At 52.0% G+C, this 13,569-nt stretch overlaps 1 protein-coding gene across 10 annotated transcripts in view; it reads right to left on the reverse strand.

The window, feature by feature from the left end:
• Positions 1-1,160: 1,160 nt before the first annotated feature.
• The window catches only part of DNMT3A (DNA methyltransferase 3 alpha), a 111,420-nt gene continuing 99,011 nt past the window's right edge, over positions 1,161-13,569 (reverse strand). For all 10 annotated transcript variants that reach the window (XM_012453299.3, XM_064363905.1, XM_012453300.3 and 7 more), the window contains 11 exons: positions 13,451-13,530; positions 12,741-12,853; positions 12,264-12,447; positions 12,017-12,101; positions 9,424-9,569; positions 8,295-8,385; positions 7,959-8,107; positions 6,791-6,876; positions 4,627-4,696; positions 3,390-3,508; positions 1,161-2,119 (listed from right to left, as the gene is read on the reverse strand). In XM_012453299.3, the coding sequence (XP_012308722.2) occupies positions 1,978-2,119; positions 3,390-3,508; positions 4,627-4,696; positions 6,791-6,876; positions 7,959-8,107; positions 8,295-8,385; positions 9,424-9,569; positions 12,017-12,101; positions 12,264-12,447; positions 12,741-12,853; positions 13,451-13,530 (1,265 nt within the window). In that variant the 3' untranslated portion in view covers positions 1,161-1,977. The remainder of the gene's footprint in view (positions 2,120-3,389; positions 3,509-4,626; positions 4,697-6,790; positions 6,877-7,958; positions 8,108-8,294; positions 8,386-9,423; positions 9,570-12,016; positions 12,102-12,263; positions 12,448-12,740; positions 12,854-13,450; positions 13,531-13,569) is intronic.

Raw genomic sequence — 13,569 nt, forward strand, 5'->3', positions numbered from 1 at the left:
ACCCCATCTACCCAGGCAAGCACCTGCCCGTCGGGCCCTCACCCTGGAGCCAACAACGCCGTCCCTTCCTACTGCTGACGCCAGGCCGCCTGCCTTGTAGGAGGCAGAACCAAGTGCCGAGCACTGAGGGCTCCAGGTGCTGCTGACTCGAGGTAAGAGCACAGCTATCATCAGACCGAGTACTAGAAAAGAAACACACACCACTCCAACCACACACACAAGGAGAGAGACGGCCGGTCCTCCCTCCAGCCCTGACACACCCGACTCAAGAGGAGGGGAAGTAGAAGAGAAGAGTGACGAGCCCGGAAGGCAGACCTCGGGGACTCCCTGGCTGCCCAGCTGTCACCATGCCCAGTGGCCCACCTGGCCCGAGGGGTGGTAGCCAGGGCACCAGAGCCACTGCTAACTCAGAAGCACCCTGCTCCCGCACCTTGGTTTGAAACCTAAAGGGAAGGGTGTTGGGTTTTTGTTTTCTTAAAGAAAATCTCAAAACAAACATAATTATAACCAGAACCATAAGAATAATTATAATAAAAGATGTCATCAGCCTCCCAGTATAAAACTGCAGCCTTTGGAGATGACCAAAAACATCACATTCCAGGGGCCAGGAGCCGCCTTGTGCACAGAGGGGTGGATGGTGGGGGCCTCATAAAAGAACACACAAAAGGCGACTTAGACAGGAAAGCACCAGTACGTTTTGTATGTTTTTTTATTTGCTCCAGGTGGGGTTTTGACTGTCACTTTCCCACACTCTGGATTAGTTCTGATCCCACCACAAGGAGCCCTCGAATCGGCTAAAGTGAGAAATTGGGCCTGAAGACTCCGTACCCTGCCAGGTTGCCGAGGGAGTCTCCTTTTAGAAAAAAATCAAAAGGTTATTGCATGAGTCTGGATGAATCCCACTCTCAGCTGTCCACGGTCCCGACCACCTCATCTAACCCCCTTTTTGGCAGGGAGAAACGGGAGAACACGGCTCCCAGGTTCTCCTCCTTCACTCTGTGGCAAACCAAGGGGAAGAGCCCACCGTGAGAATGCGCCATCTGCAAGCTGTCTCCCTTCCTCCATCCTTGGTGAAACCCTTTGCGCAGAAGGCCACGTGGAAGCTGATGTTTTTACTCATCTCGCTGTTTGAAAGCACCATTGTGAAGTCGGGTTGTACAGTAGTTAACAGTACCTTTTATATATATATCTCATATCTATCATATATATATAAACTGTAAACAAGAGGTAACAGCGGCTTCTAGAAACTGATTTTCTTCAAGGTTTCCTGTGTGGTAGGCACCTGAAATACTGTAGAAAAGTGTCTTGTGTGGTGTTCTCGTCTCCCTGCTGCTAACTGGGTTCTGTTTTGCGTGACCAGGAATGGTGCGGGCACGACAGCTCAGTGGCTGGGAGGGAATGCGGCCGCCTGAGTGTCTCTCTCTGTCCGTCCCCTGCTTGTGCTCCTATCTGATCAGGCTAGAGACAAAAAAAGATATATAGTAAAAAAACAAAACAAAACAAAAAAACCCAATATATAGATTTCTATAGAATTTCCTTTTTTCCTCTCTCCCACCTTTCCTCTGCAAGGTATTGTTACTATTTTTTGTTACTGGTTTTTGCTGAAATAACCTTGTTTCAGTCACAGCAAGAAACAAAACCCAAACAAACAGAAAACCCCTCTGAAAAGAGTAGAAAACAAAAGGTCTGACCGAAAAAAAAAAAAAGGAGCGGGAGGGGGAGGAAGGGGAGGGAGCTTGGTTTTGTTTTTAAATAGGACTGAAGAATAACATTGAAAAATCAGGAGATGATGTCCAACCCTTTTCGCAAGGCAAAGCCCTCCGGTATTTCCGCCTCTGTGGTTTTTGTTTTAAATTCCTTTTTCTCTTCTGGGTGCTGATACTTCTCTCCATCCTCACGTTCTTGGTGTTTTATTATGTTTTGTGTTTTTTTGTTTGTTTAACTTTGTGTCGCTACCTCAGTTTGCCCCCATGTCCCTTACACACACGCAAAATACTCCTTCAGCGGAGCGAAGAGGTGGCGGATGACTGGCACGCTCCACGACCGGCCCAGCAGTCTCTGCCTCGCCAAGCGGCTCATGTTGGAGACGTCAGTATAGTGGACAGGGAAACCAAATACCCTGGGGGAGAGAAGGCAAGAGGGCAGGGTGAGTGCTGGTGGGACAAGGCTGCTCGGAAGCCATCTAACCATACAGCAGGACCCAGAGGACCAGCAGCCACCCAGAGCAGGGACGGGGCACTCACACCCACCAACTCCCGATGCACGCTTAGTTCTGCCAAATCTTCTGTCCTTTATAAACAACCCAGCACTCGGATCGCCAACCATGTGCCAGGCACTGTGCTGGTTTCTGTGGCCTTAGAGGTAGTAAGGTTGTCACTGCCTAGAGTTTCACAACCCAGCAGAAACAAGTTAATTTTGAACAATCCTGCAGAAATACCTCCAGGACACACTCTACAGTTTCCCTCTCCTCCAGGGCTAGCTCCATAGCACACACCTCGGGCCTGCATGTAATGAACACACAGCCCTAGCATCCTGCCCACTGAGAGGAGGGAAGGCGAAAAAGGAGCTGAACTCCGGCCCGACTTCAGAAGCTGAAGGATTTCCTGTTTGCTTTGGTTGTTTGTGTAAATGGTCTCTTTGTCTGGCTAAATCCTAGTTATACTCAGAGAACACGAAGGTCATCCAGCCCTGAGAGTCCTGTTTGCACCAAATCAAGGTGGGGAGGCTGTAAGGTCTGCCTGGCCCTATGCTGGCTTGGTTTACAAAAGACCTACAAACTTGGCACCACAAGTTGAGGAAGGTCCTGCCGCTGCAGCGTTTCCTTGGGGATCAGCAGGGTCTCTGGGAGACAAGGCACCATGGGATTCCTAGACTCCTCTTTTTTTTTCCTTTGAGATGGAGTCTCTCTCTGTTGCTCAGGCTGCATGCAGTACAGTCGTGTGATCTCAGGTCACTGCAACCTCCACCTCCCAGGTTCAAGTGATTCTCCTGCCTCAGCTTCCTGAGTAGCTGGGACTACAGGCGCACAACACTACCATGCCGGGTTAATTTTTGTATTTTCAGTAGAGATGGGGTTTCACCATGTTGGCCAAGCAGGTCTCAAACTCCTGACCTCAGGTGATCCGCCTGCCTCCCAAAGTGCTGGGATTACAGGCATGAGCCACTGCACCTGGCCCCTAGACTCCTTTTACTTTGGACCAGCCTTATAATACACAGGAGCCTGGCTGGCCAGGAGTCCACCCCAGGAGTCTGCCATGTTGGGAAATACAACCCACTGTTCCCAGGGCATTTGTGGAAAAACAGCCAGGTGGGAAAGGCAGAGGAACCCCCCAGCAAGCATGGCAACCAGATCACCCCGTGCCACAGCCGGACCCGCACAACTCGGGTACCTTTCCATTTCAGTGCACCATAGGATGTCCTCTTTCTCATTCATGAAGACGGGGAAATGCTGGTCTTTGCCCTGCTTTATGGAGTTTGACCTCGTAGTAATGGTCCTCACTTTGCTGAACTAGAAGATGAAGAGAAAAGAGGACTGAGCATGAATTCATTCACCAGCCAACGCTGATCATGCATCTACCAAGTATGCCAGGTACTTGCCAACCCTGACAGGGTCTGGTCCTCCCAGGGGGCTGGGTATGGCTCTGAGAGAGCAGAGTTCACCAGGCAAGGAGCCTCTGCACACCCCACAGCCCCACTTTTCTTCCTACTTGGAGGTCATCTGGCCAACTGTAGTCAGATCCATCTAGCCACAGATTTAATTTTTTTTTTTGAGACGAAGTCTCACTCTGTCACCTAGGCTGGAGTGCAGTGGTGCAATCTCATCTCACTGCAACTTCTGCCTCCTGGGTTCAAGAGACTGTCGTGCCTCAGACTCCCGAGTATCTGGGACTACAGGTGCATGCCACCACACCCGGCTAATTTTTGTATTTTTAGTGGAGATAGGGTTTCACCATGTTGGCCAGGCTGGTCTCGAACTTCTGACCTCAGGTGATCTGCCTGCCTCAGCCTCCCAAAGTGCTGTGATTACGGGCGTGAGCCATCGTGCCCAGCCTAGCCACAGACTTTAGAAGTAGAAGCCGTAGCCACTATACCTTCCAAGTCTTCTAAAGAATTAGCTCTTTCAGAGGTGGAGTAACTTGTAGGCTAAAGGATGCTAAGTTACTGAGGGGCTCAAAGATGCCCTCTGAGCTGCCAATGGTTCTGAATGCTGGAACCTGCTGACACAGAACCCAATGCCTCAGGTACTCACTCCAGGAGATTCCAGCTCCAGAGAGAAATGGAGCTTCCATATCATGGGAGGCTGCTCTGATTTCAAGGCTTTTGCAATAGGTTTTGGCCAAAAAATTAAAAAATGAAAAACAAGCCACAGCAAGTCCAGGTCTTGGTAAAGACTCCTCAGTGTCTACTGGGGGCAGTGGGCGACACTCACCGGGGAGGAAGGCTGAAGGCCAGCAGCCCTGGGCCCTCCTCTGGCTGCCCCGCTGCATGACCCTGCACTGGCTCCTAAATTGCATTCTCCACACTAGCTGGAGGTGCAGGTGGGACATGGCCCTGGCCACTGCTCCACCTCATCCTGCCCTTCCTTCTCCCTGCCCCCCAGCAGAGGTCCTGGACGCTGAAGCTGACCTTGGCTATCCTTCCATGCTCCAGACACTCCTGCAGCTCCAGCTTATCATTCACAGTGGATGCCAACGGCCTAGGAGGCAGAAGAGAGACGGTAACAAGAGAAACCTGGAGGACAGCGGGAAGGCCCCCAGCCACATGAGCCGTCCCTCCCCCCGCCAGCAGCCACTAATTCACAGGGTAAGAGCCCCTTTCCCCAAATCATGTACACACGTCGTAATCCTCTTCAAACTCCCCACAAACACCAACACACACTGCGGCCATCCATAAACACAAATCCACCAAGCATTCATCCGTAGAGGTAAATTCGAAGGTGGTCTCAAACTACAAATAGACAGATAACACCTAGCAGAAGAGGGAAAAAAGCACAGCTATCTTTACGTCAGTTAGCCTAAAATACACTGCGCTTCAAGCATCCTACTTCAAGGTAAGCTTTGGGGGTGACAATGTTCTGAATCTTGATTTGTGGTGATTGTTACATGGGTGTGTCCACTGGATGAGACTGATTAAGCCACAAGTCTTAAACATATAGTTTTAAAAGACTTAAATTCTGGGCCGGGCACAGTGGCTCAAGCCTGTAATCCCAGTCCTTTAGGAGGCCGAGGCAGGCGATCACCTGAGGTCAGGAGTTCAAGACCATCCTTGTCAACATGGTGAAATCCCATCTCTACTAACAATACAAAAATTAGCCAGGTGTGGTGGCAGGTGCCTGTAATCCCAGCTACTCAGGAGGCTGAGGCAGGAGAATCGCTTGAACCTGGGAGGCAGAGGCTGCAGTGAGCCAAGATCATGCCTTTGCACTCCAGCCTGGGTGACAGAGCAAGACTCCGTCTCAAAAAAATACTTAAATTCTGCAGTTCCCTGAAGACCAAAATTCTGACATTAAACACATCACTTCTCAGGGTGCAGGCCAGATAATGGCTGTCCCTTTCAACGCTGACCTCTTCTGACACGTAAGGATATTTAAGGAAGGTTTCCCTGAGCACTGGCTCCAGGAACTCAGTGAGGGAACCATGGGGGCCAGCAGTCAAGTCAGGCACTCAACAGACGCCCCCAACTGTTTACGCGTGCACTGTCCAGTCGGCCCTGCATGCGGGACCTCTCCTCCTCCTAGAAGCTCAGAGTTCAGTATTTTAGAAATGAAAGAAGCAGGCGAGAAATCCCCCAGGACCAAGGTCTATCAGGAGACGCTGAGTGGCTCCATGAAAATACTGGGCCACGTCAGCCCATCTATTTCCAATATACACATGTATCTCAGGAACTCTCAGGGGACAGTTTCAGGCCAGCTGCCCCAATGCTCCAACTCCTTCCCCTCAACAAATCCTCAACAGCAACTTTACCAAACATGTATGAGATGGGAAAGGTCCTATGACCTCATGGGAATAGCAAGGAGGGAGACTATTTGACTGAGGCCAGGTGAAATGATGTCTCCTAGTTATACCACGTAGCAGACCAAGGAGGTTTATCACCCATGACTCAGAACACTCTGGAAAACACTTCCCTCCACAATGGACAGGGACTGACTGAGTGGCTCTCAGTGTGCTTCTGAATTGCCAACTCTGGACAATTTCTTTCGCCTCAAAAGCCTTTTTATAATGCCAGTTTTACACCTGAGAAATGAATTTTCTTCGCTCCTGGATATTAAAATCTTTATCTGTGTAACCTAACTGAAGAAAATCTTTCAAAGAAAGGACCTGAAGCCAACCAAGTGTGTGATTAGGAAAATTAAGCAGAACCCTGAATTCACATGCAGCTGTCGCAAGATTCCCTCTCTTGGAACAGGCTATGGCCATGACTCCCCTTCCCAGTCCTAAAGCCATGCTCCAAGGCTTTGCCTCAGGAGAATCTAAGCACCAGAGGGCTTGGGACACATCACCAATGTCGGAAAACCAACTATCTAACTCAGTAGCAGACGTCTCTTTTGTATAAAGAGAGTGCTTTTAAAAGTCCTGCTTTAAGACCGCTAGTTGTTGGTTTCAGACAAGTATTTTCCATACCCTGACTCCTCTTCTTCCTCAAGCAAAAGGAAATAAACAACCCGTCAGAGCAGCTAGCCATTCGGCAGAGGCTGGCCTGAGAGGGCCCGGCTCAGGGACACCCCCAACCGTGGGCCATCCCATCTGCAGTCCCAGCCCACAGCCCCCCAGGCCCGGGAGCTCTCACCAACCTGTTCATACCGGGAAGGTTACCCCAGAAGTAGCGGGCCCTGTGTGCAGCTGACACTTCTTTGGCATCAATCATCACAGGGTTGGACTACAAAACAGGAGATGGTTTGAAGATGAGCCAAGGAGGAAGACGAAACAGCGCCAGCATGCTGTGGTGTTGAGCCTGAAAGCCTCAAAGGCTCTTACTTCTCTCTCAGGAGCCACTCACTGGGCTAGCCTGCAGCCTCCAGGAGAAGCTGGAATTATACCTAGCCACATTCTACATGCTGTCACCGAACATTCTAGATTAGCATTGTCCAAATGAACTTCTTCGACGGTGGGGATGTCCTCTATTTACACTGTTCAATTCAGTGGCCACTAGCCCACTAGTACAGGTGGCTATTTTGTACCTAAAATGACGCCAGTGTGATTGAGGGACTGAATGGTTAATGTTAATATAAATAGCCGCATGTGGCTGGTGGCTACCATATTGGACAGTGCGGCTCCAGACTACCCAGAGGCTGGGAGAACCCAGGCTCCAGGGAGTGTGGGTGGGTTTACCATGAGCCCCGATTGTAACTCAGGCACAGGCCTGCTCTCACTTACAGTTAGAACACCAGCTCGAGGTGTGACCCACCCCCAAGACTCAGGAGCACAAGTGGGCTCACACTCTCAGATGGGACACCCTAAGCATGCCTCTGGCAGCAGAAGCTCTCTGTGCATGGCTCAGACTTGGCTCAGGGTTAAACTGGGACTCACATGAGAGGAATGAAAACTCAGTAAGTCCTGCTTGCTTCTCAGGTGCCATGTCATGGTACCAGGAAGTGAGGATGGGCCCTGCTTACTCAGGGAAAACTGATTTTTGTCCTCTCAAAGGTCCTAGTGTGAATGGACACCACACAGAATGCCCAGCCCCAGGAGTCAGGCACCCCACCCAATTTGGTGACAGGTCCTTCAACCCTGGAGGTCTACACCCACCTCTTAGAGTGAGACCACTGGTTCTTTCTGAGGTGGGCCTCTAACTCTGCTTCCTCCCTTTCAATCTGGAAAGCCTGGGGCTTCCCAAACAGGCCCCTTGCAAAGCAGAAGTCACCAGTCCCCAGCTCCACAATGCAGATAAGACAGGGATGGAGCAGCAGGCCAAGGTAGAAGCCATTAGTGAGCTGGCCAAACCAAGGTTGCTGGCTATACCTCGAGAAATCGCGAGATGTCCCTCTTGTCACTAACGCCCATGGCCACCACATTCTCAAAGAGCCAGAAGAAGGGGCGGTCATCTCCCTCCTTGGGCCGCGCATCATGCAGGAGGCGGTAGAACTCAAAGAAGAGCCGGCCAGTGCCCTCTGAGAGGTCGGAAGAGAAAGCCATCAGCTGGGGCTGCCTGCACAGACAGTGGTGTGGCTTGGGCACGGGGAGGGCACGGGAAGACAGGGTCATCGGGAATAGCTGTCCCAGGGCAGAAATATCCAAGGAGGAAACCTATGTGCGGAAGCACCAGCTGAGAAGGTGGAGGGGAAGGATGGTACCTACCGTAGAGGCCCTTGCGAGCAGGGTTGACAATGGAGAGGTCATTGCAGGGACTGCCCCCAATCACAAGATCGAATGGGCCCCACTCCTGGATCTGGGAGGATAAAGGCAACGTGATGGGCCTGCTGTCCAGGGACAGAGGCAGACAGGAAGAAAGAGAAATGATCTGTGAACTTGGCAAAGAAGTCCTCTGACCCGAAAGAGAGGAGACCTGGCTGCTCTGCAGGCTCACGACCCTAACTGCAGCCACGGGCGAGTCCTAAACAAGAAGGGGACCAGATGGATCATCTCTCAGGCCAGTGGGGAAACTAGCATGCCCCAGGCAGGCAGCACAGCCGCCCAATGGGAAGACGACCCAAGTGGACGGCTGAGTCTGAAGGTAGCCGGCGCGCTGAGTGTCTTAGGCAAGGTGTCTGGGCCATGTGAATGCCCTCCAAGTGCCCTTCAGGACTCCAGAGGGCCTGCAGTCATGCTCAAGGGAAGACCCTGCCAGAGCCTCCCAGATATGAAGGTTGGTAAAGCTATTTGCCAAAAGCACTGGGAAGGCAGGAACCTCTCTCTAATCCAAAGAGCTCTAGTATAAAGGGCCCAGAAACCAGCCCAAGGAGGAGCCAGAGCCCAAGTAGGCAAGGCCTCAAATAGCTTTTTTCTTTTTTTAAAGAGAGAGTCTTGCTCTGCTGCCCAGGCTACAGTGCGGTGGTGTGAGGCTAGCTCACTGCAGTCTTGACCTCTTGTGCTCAAGTAATCCTCCTGGCTCAACCTCCCAAGTAGCTGGAACTACAGGGTCGTCCCATCACGCCAGGCTCGTTTTTTAACTTTTTTGTAGAGAGAGGGTCTCACTATGCTGCCCAGACTGGTCTTAAACCCCTGGCCTCAAGGGATTCTCCCACCTTGGCCTCCTGAAGTGCTGGCATTATAGGCATGAGCCACCGTGCCTAGCCCAAACCCCATTTTAATTTGCCCTTTACCCTCTCAAGACAGAGGACAAATGGAAGATAAGGAGAAAAAGAGGCTGGGGCAAAGGGTAAGAGGAAGAGAGCAAACGAACAAAATGAAAGAAGGCAACGGCTGCCTCTAGGGGCCGAGTGTGCGGGGAGGGGAGGACAGGCTGCGCCCCACAGCACAGACATACATGCTTCTGTGTGACGCTGCGGACGTCCCCGACGTACATGATCTTCCCTTGGTGCCGCACCATGCCCACTGTGATGGAGTCCTCACACACCTCCGAGGCAATGTAGCGGTCCACCTGAATGCCCAAGTCCTTCAGCACCAGGAGCCCTGTGCCAGCCGGCAGACAGCACTGTTACTTGGAGCCATCTCCCTGGCACCGTGGTCCTGGCAGGTGAGCCTGCTGGCCAACAGGACCTGTGGGGTCAGCTGCAGGCCCAAGTCCTATCTTTTCCCTGAAGATGTCTTAAATCCTTTCTGGATCCAATTGGGGTATCCATAGTAAGGACATCGAGGCTCTGTCTCATGCCTCACTTGGCCTATCTGGAAGGCAGTCAAAGCTGGGGAAAATTGACCCGAGAGTACATGGTTCCAGGATCCAGGAAGAATCACACGACTTTTTGGGGGCCTTTTACTGTCCTCCATCTACAGCTTGGTCCTTCCACACCCTCTTATCACCTTCTGCTACAATTCTACCCCACCCTTCGAGACTCAACCGAATGCTCCCTGCTCCACAAAGATTTCATCAATGCCCCACCCAGCCTGGACTCACCGCCCCGTCTGCTGTGAGTCCCCAGCTCTGTGCATCCCTGCCTTCCCATCAGAGCGGCTTCCATTCCTCACTCAGTCCTCTGATGAGTTGCAAAGACTCTTCCAGAGGGAGGAGGCCTCCTCCATTGCGTTTTCCCCCCAGCTAACCACACTGATTTCCTTACCACGATCCCTCCCCCTCCAGAAATGCTGGCCGAACTGAGGCAAGGAAACAATCAGAGCAGACACCAAGAGGACCTCAGGAGAAACAGGGTACGGCACTGTTTCTGCTGCTCCCAACACTTCCCCCCACCAAGGAGCTTTTAAAGCCTCCTGGAGTGTTACATGATTTAAGAAGGTCTCAAGGTTCCAGCCTGGGAAACAAAAAGCTGTAAATGAACTTCTCTAGGTTTAGAGAAGAGCAGCATGGAGCTGAGAACAGAAGACAAACATCTGGCCCAGGAAGCCGCCCCCACCCTCACCCTCTAGCCAGGGTCCCTGGGTTGAGACCACCTATCTTCCCTCTGGCCAAACAAAGACATAAATTTTAAGAAGAGCTGGGGAAACCCTTGGCTGGGGGGCAGGGCAGAGGGCTGGATGTGTCTTCACAAGCACCTAGGATGCTTTTTGCAGTGTCCAGAGCCACATAAAGCAGACAATCCCTGTAGGGTGACCCAGCATCTCCTAAAGGTTTTCCTAAGGAGGGAATGGTTGAAGTATATAAAGATATTATATCAGGATGCTTGTCACAGCACTGCTTATAATAATAAAAAAATAGTAAATGACCTAATAGGAATTCATTAAATAAATCATGACACTTTGACTCAAGGGAACCTTATGCAGCACTTACAAATAAAGAATGTAGCTTTATCTGGGCATGGTGGCTCACGTCTGTAATCCCAGCACTTTAGGAGGCTGAGGCAGGTGGATCACCTGAGGTCAGGGTTTGAGACCAGTCTGGCTAACATGGTGAAATCCTGTCTCTACTAAAAAATACAAAAATTAGCTGGGGGTGGTGGTACATGCCTGTAATCCCAGTGCCTTGGGAGGCTGAGGCAGGAGAATTGCTTGAACCCAGGAGGTGGAGGTTGCAGTGAGTGGAGATTCACCACTGCACTCCAGACTGGGTGACAGAGCGAGTCACCCTGTCTCAAAAAGAAAAAAAAAAAAAAGAAATGTATAGGCCAGGCGCGGTGGCTCACGCCTATAATCCCAGCACTTTGGGAAGCCGAGGCGGGTGGATCACGAGGTCAAGAGATTGAGACCATCCTGGTCAACAAGGTGAAACCCCGTCTCTACTAAAAATACAAAAATTAGGTGGGCATGGTGGCGCGCGCCTGTAGTCTCAGATACTTGGGAGGCTGAGGCAGGAGAATTGCTTGAACCCAGGAGGCGGAGGTTGCGGTGAGCCGAGATCGTGCCATTGCACTCCAGTCTGGGTAACAACAGCGAAACTCCGTCTCAAAAAAAAAAGAAGAATGTAGCTTTATATTGTTTGCCATGAAAAAGCAGTCATAATAAATGCAAGGCAAGTTACAACACCATGTGCATTCACTATCCACTTAATTTATCTATCTATGGATGTATGGTTACAGAAACACAGGCACAGAAAAAATCCAAAAAGGATGTATGCCAAAATATTAATAAAAGGATAACGGGTGATTTAAATAGCCTTCTTTAGATCTTGTGTATAATTAAAACACAACAGAACTGTATATGTTTCTGTCTTGCTGAGTCTGTCCTTCGAGGCTCTGTGAAATCTCTGTGAATCTGACTAATGATCACTCCATCCTCTGCTGCTGAGTCTTCACCACTAAGGGAAGTGCCCAGCACACAGGCTGCTTTCCCACCTTGTTCACCTTTTTATTTTTGGTCAAATCTAATTCCATGGACTGCATATGTTTTCACTTCACACACGTTTCCTTTTTGGTGGTTATGAAGATAACCATCATTTGGTTTTGCCCACACACATGGCTCCCCCCATCCTGGCACAAGGCAGCCAGCACCTCTTGGGCCTGCGCCCTCACCTGTAGCAATTCCGTCAAAGAGAGATAGCACCCGGATGGGCTTCCTCTTCTCAGCTGGGACAGGTGGGTAAACCTTTGGAGGGTCCTAAGCAGTGAGCACAACAGGTCAGGTGCACGTCCAGCCGTGTCCCACAATCCCACCCAGCGCTGACCCTCCAGCCAGGCTCCTAGACCCGCACACCCTGTGTGAAGCTCAGCCCCACAACCAACACTCAGCCTAGGGAGCTCCAGACCGCCCAGCACTCACAAATTCCTGGTCATGGTTATTAGCGAAGAACATCTGGAGCCGGGAGGGCCAGTCGTCTCGCCGCCGCAGCAGCCCGTAGGTGCCCTTGTGCCCACACATATAGCAGTTCCAGGGGTCTTCCTTAATGGCTGCCTGGGCAGCCCCTGGCCCCACCAAGAGGTCCACACATTCCACGCAAAAGCACCTGGAAGGAAACCCAGCAGCAAAGGGGACTCTTAGCCCTGGTCCAGGGAAGCCAAGATCTGCTACCTGGAATGGAAAGGCTGCGGCCGGAGCGTGGCTGGGGGGTGGGGGATAGGGGCTGAGGGTCTGTAGGGAGGGGAGGCGAGGCGAGGGGAGGGGAGGGGAGGGAAGCAGAGCCAGTGGAAGGAGGCCAGGATGGCTGGGGTTGGGGGTCTATGGGGAGGGGGATGAGGGAGCCGGGTGGAAGGAGGGGAGAGAAGTGGGGGAGGGGGGAGAGGAGGGAGGCAGCCTCACCTGCAGCAGTTGTTGTTCCCGCACATGAGCACCTCTCGGCCCCCGCAGCAGATGGTGCAGTAGGACTGATAGCCGTCGTCGTCGTACTGGTATGCACACTCCAGAAAGCAGTTCTAAACAGCAGCGGGGAGGGTCAGAAACCACCAGGGCGGGTCCCAGGACGGCCAGGACCAAGGCAGGCTCTGAACCCGGCCTTGCAGAACCTGACAGCCCTAGAGACAAGACCTACCACCTCCCTAGCCAGGGTCAGCCCCAGCTGCAGGTCTGGGAAGGGAAACCAGGTCTGCCCGTGCGCCGCCATGGACAGAACCAAACAGCCTGAGAGCAAGGCCAGGCAGGGGGCTGCAGCACCACCTTGGGCCTTCCTGTAGCTCTGGGTTTTTCTTCTGGGCTCCCGAGGGCATGACAACCCTGCTACGCTCAGCCTGAGCAGGTCCCTGCCGCTCTGCCCCATCCCCACATCTGGGGACTAAAATGGGGCTTGAGAGATGACAAGAATCTTTCAGAGGAGAAAAATGAGAGCAAGTGAAAAGCCCATGTCACCCAAGGGCCCATGTCACCAGGACTCTGCTTCCAGAAGAAGCTCTGAAGTCTACATCCACACATACCAGGTGTCACCCCCATACATGCCCAGAAGTGGTGGGCACAGTCAGCCAGGAGGCCGAAGGGTTGGCCTCAACGGCACCTCTCCTGGACAGGGGTCCCCCTACCTTGCAGTTTTGGCACATTCCTCCAATGAAGAGGGGGTGTTCCAGGGTGACGTTGAGGCTCCCACAGGAGATGCAGATGTCTGGAAAGCAGAGTGAGGGGATGGGGTGAGTCCACTCAA

This window comes from Aotus nancymaae, unplaced genomic scaffold (assembly GCF_030222135.1).
Source record: "Aotus nancymaae isolate 86718 unplaced genomic scaffold, 86718_ANA_hifiasm-v0.15.2.pri h1tg000057l, whole genome shotgun sequence".
Classification (NCBI taxonomy): domain Eukaryota; kingdom Metazoa; phylum Chordata; class Mammalia; order Primates; family Aotidae; genus Aotus; species Aotus nancymaae.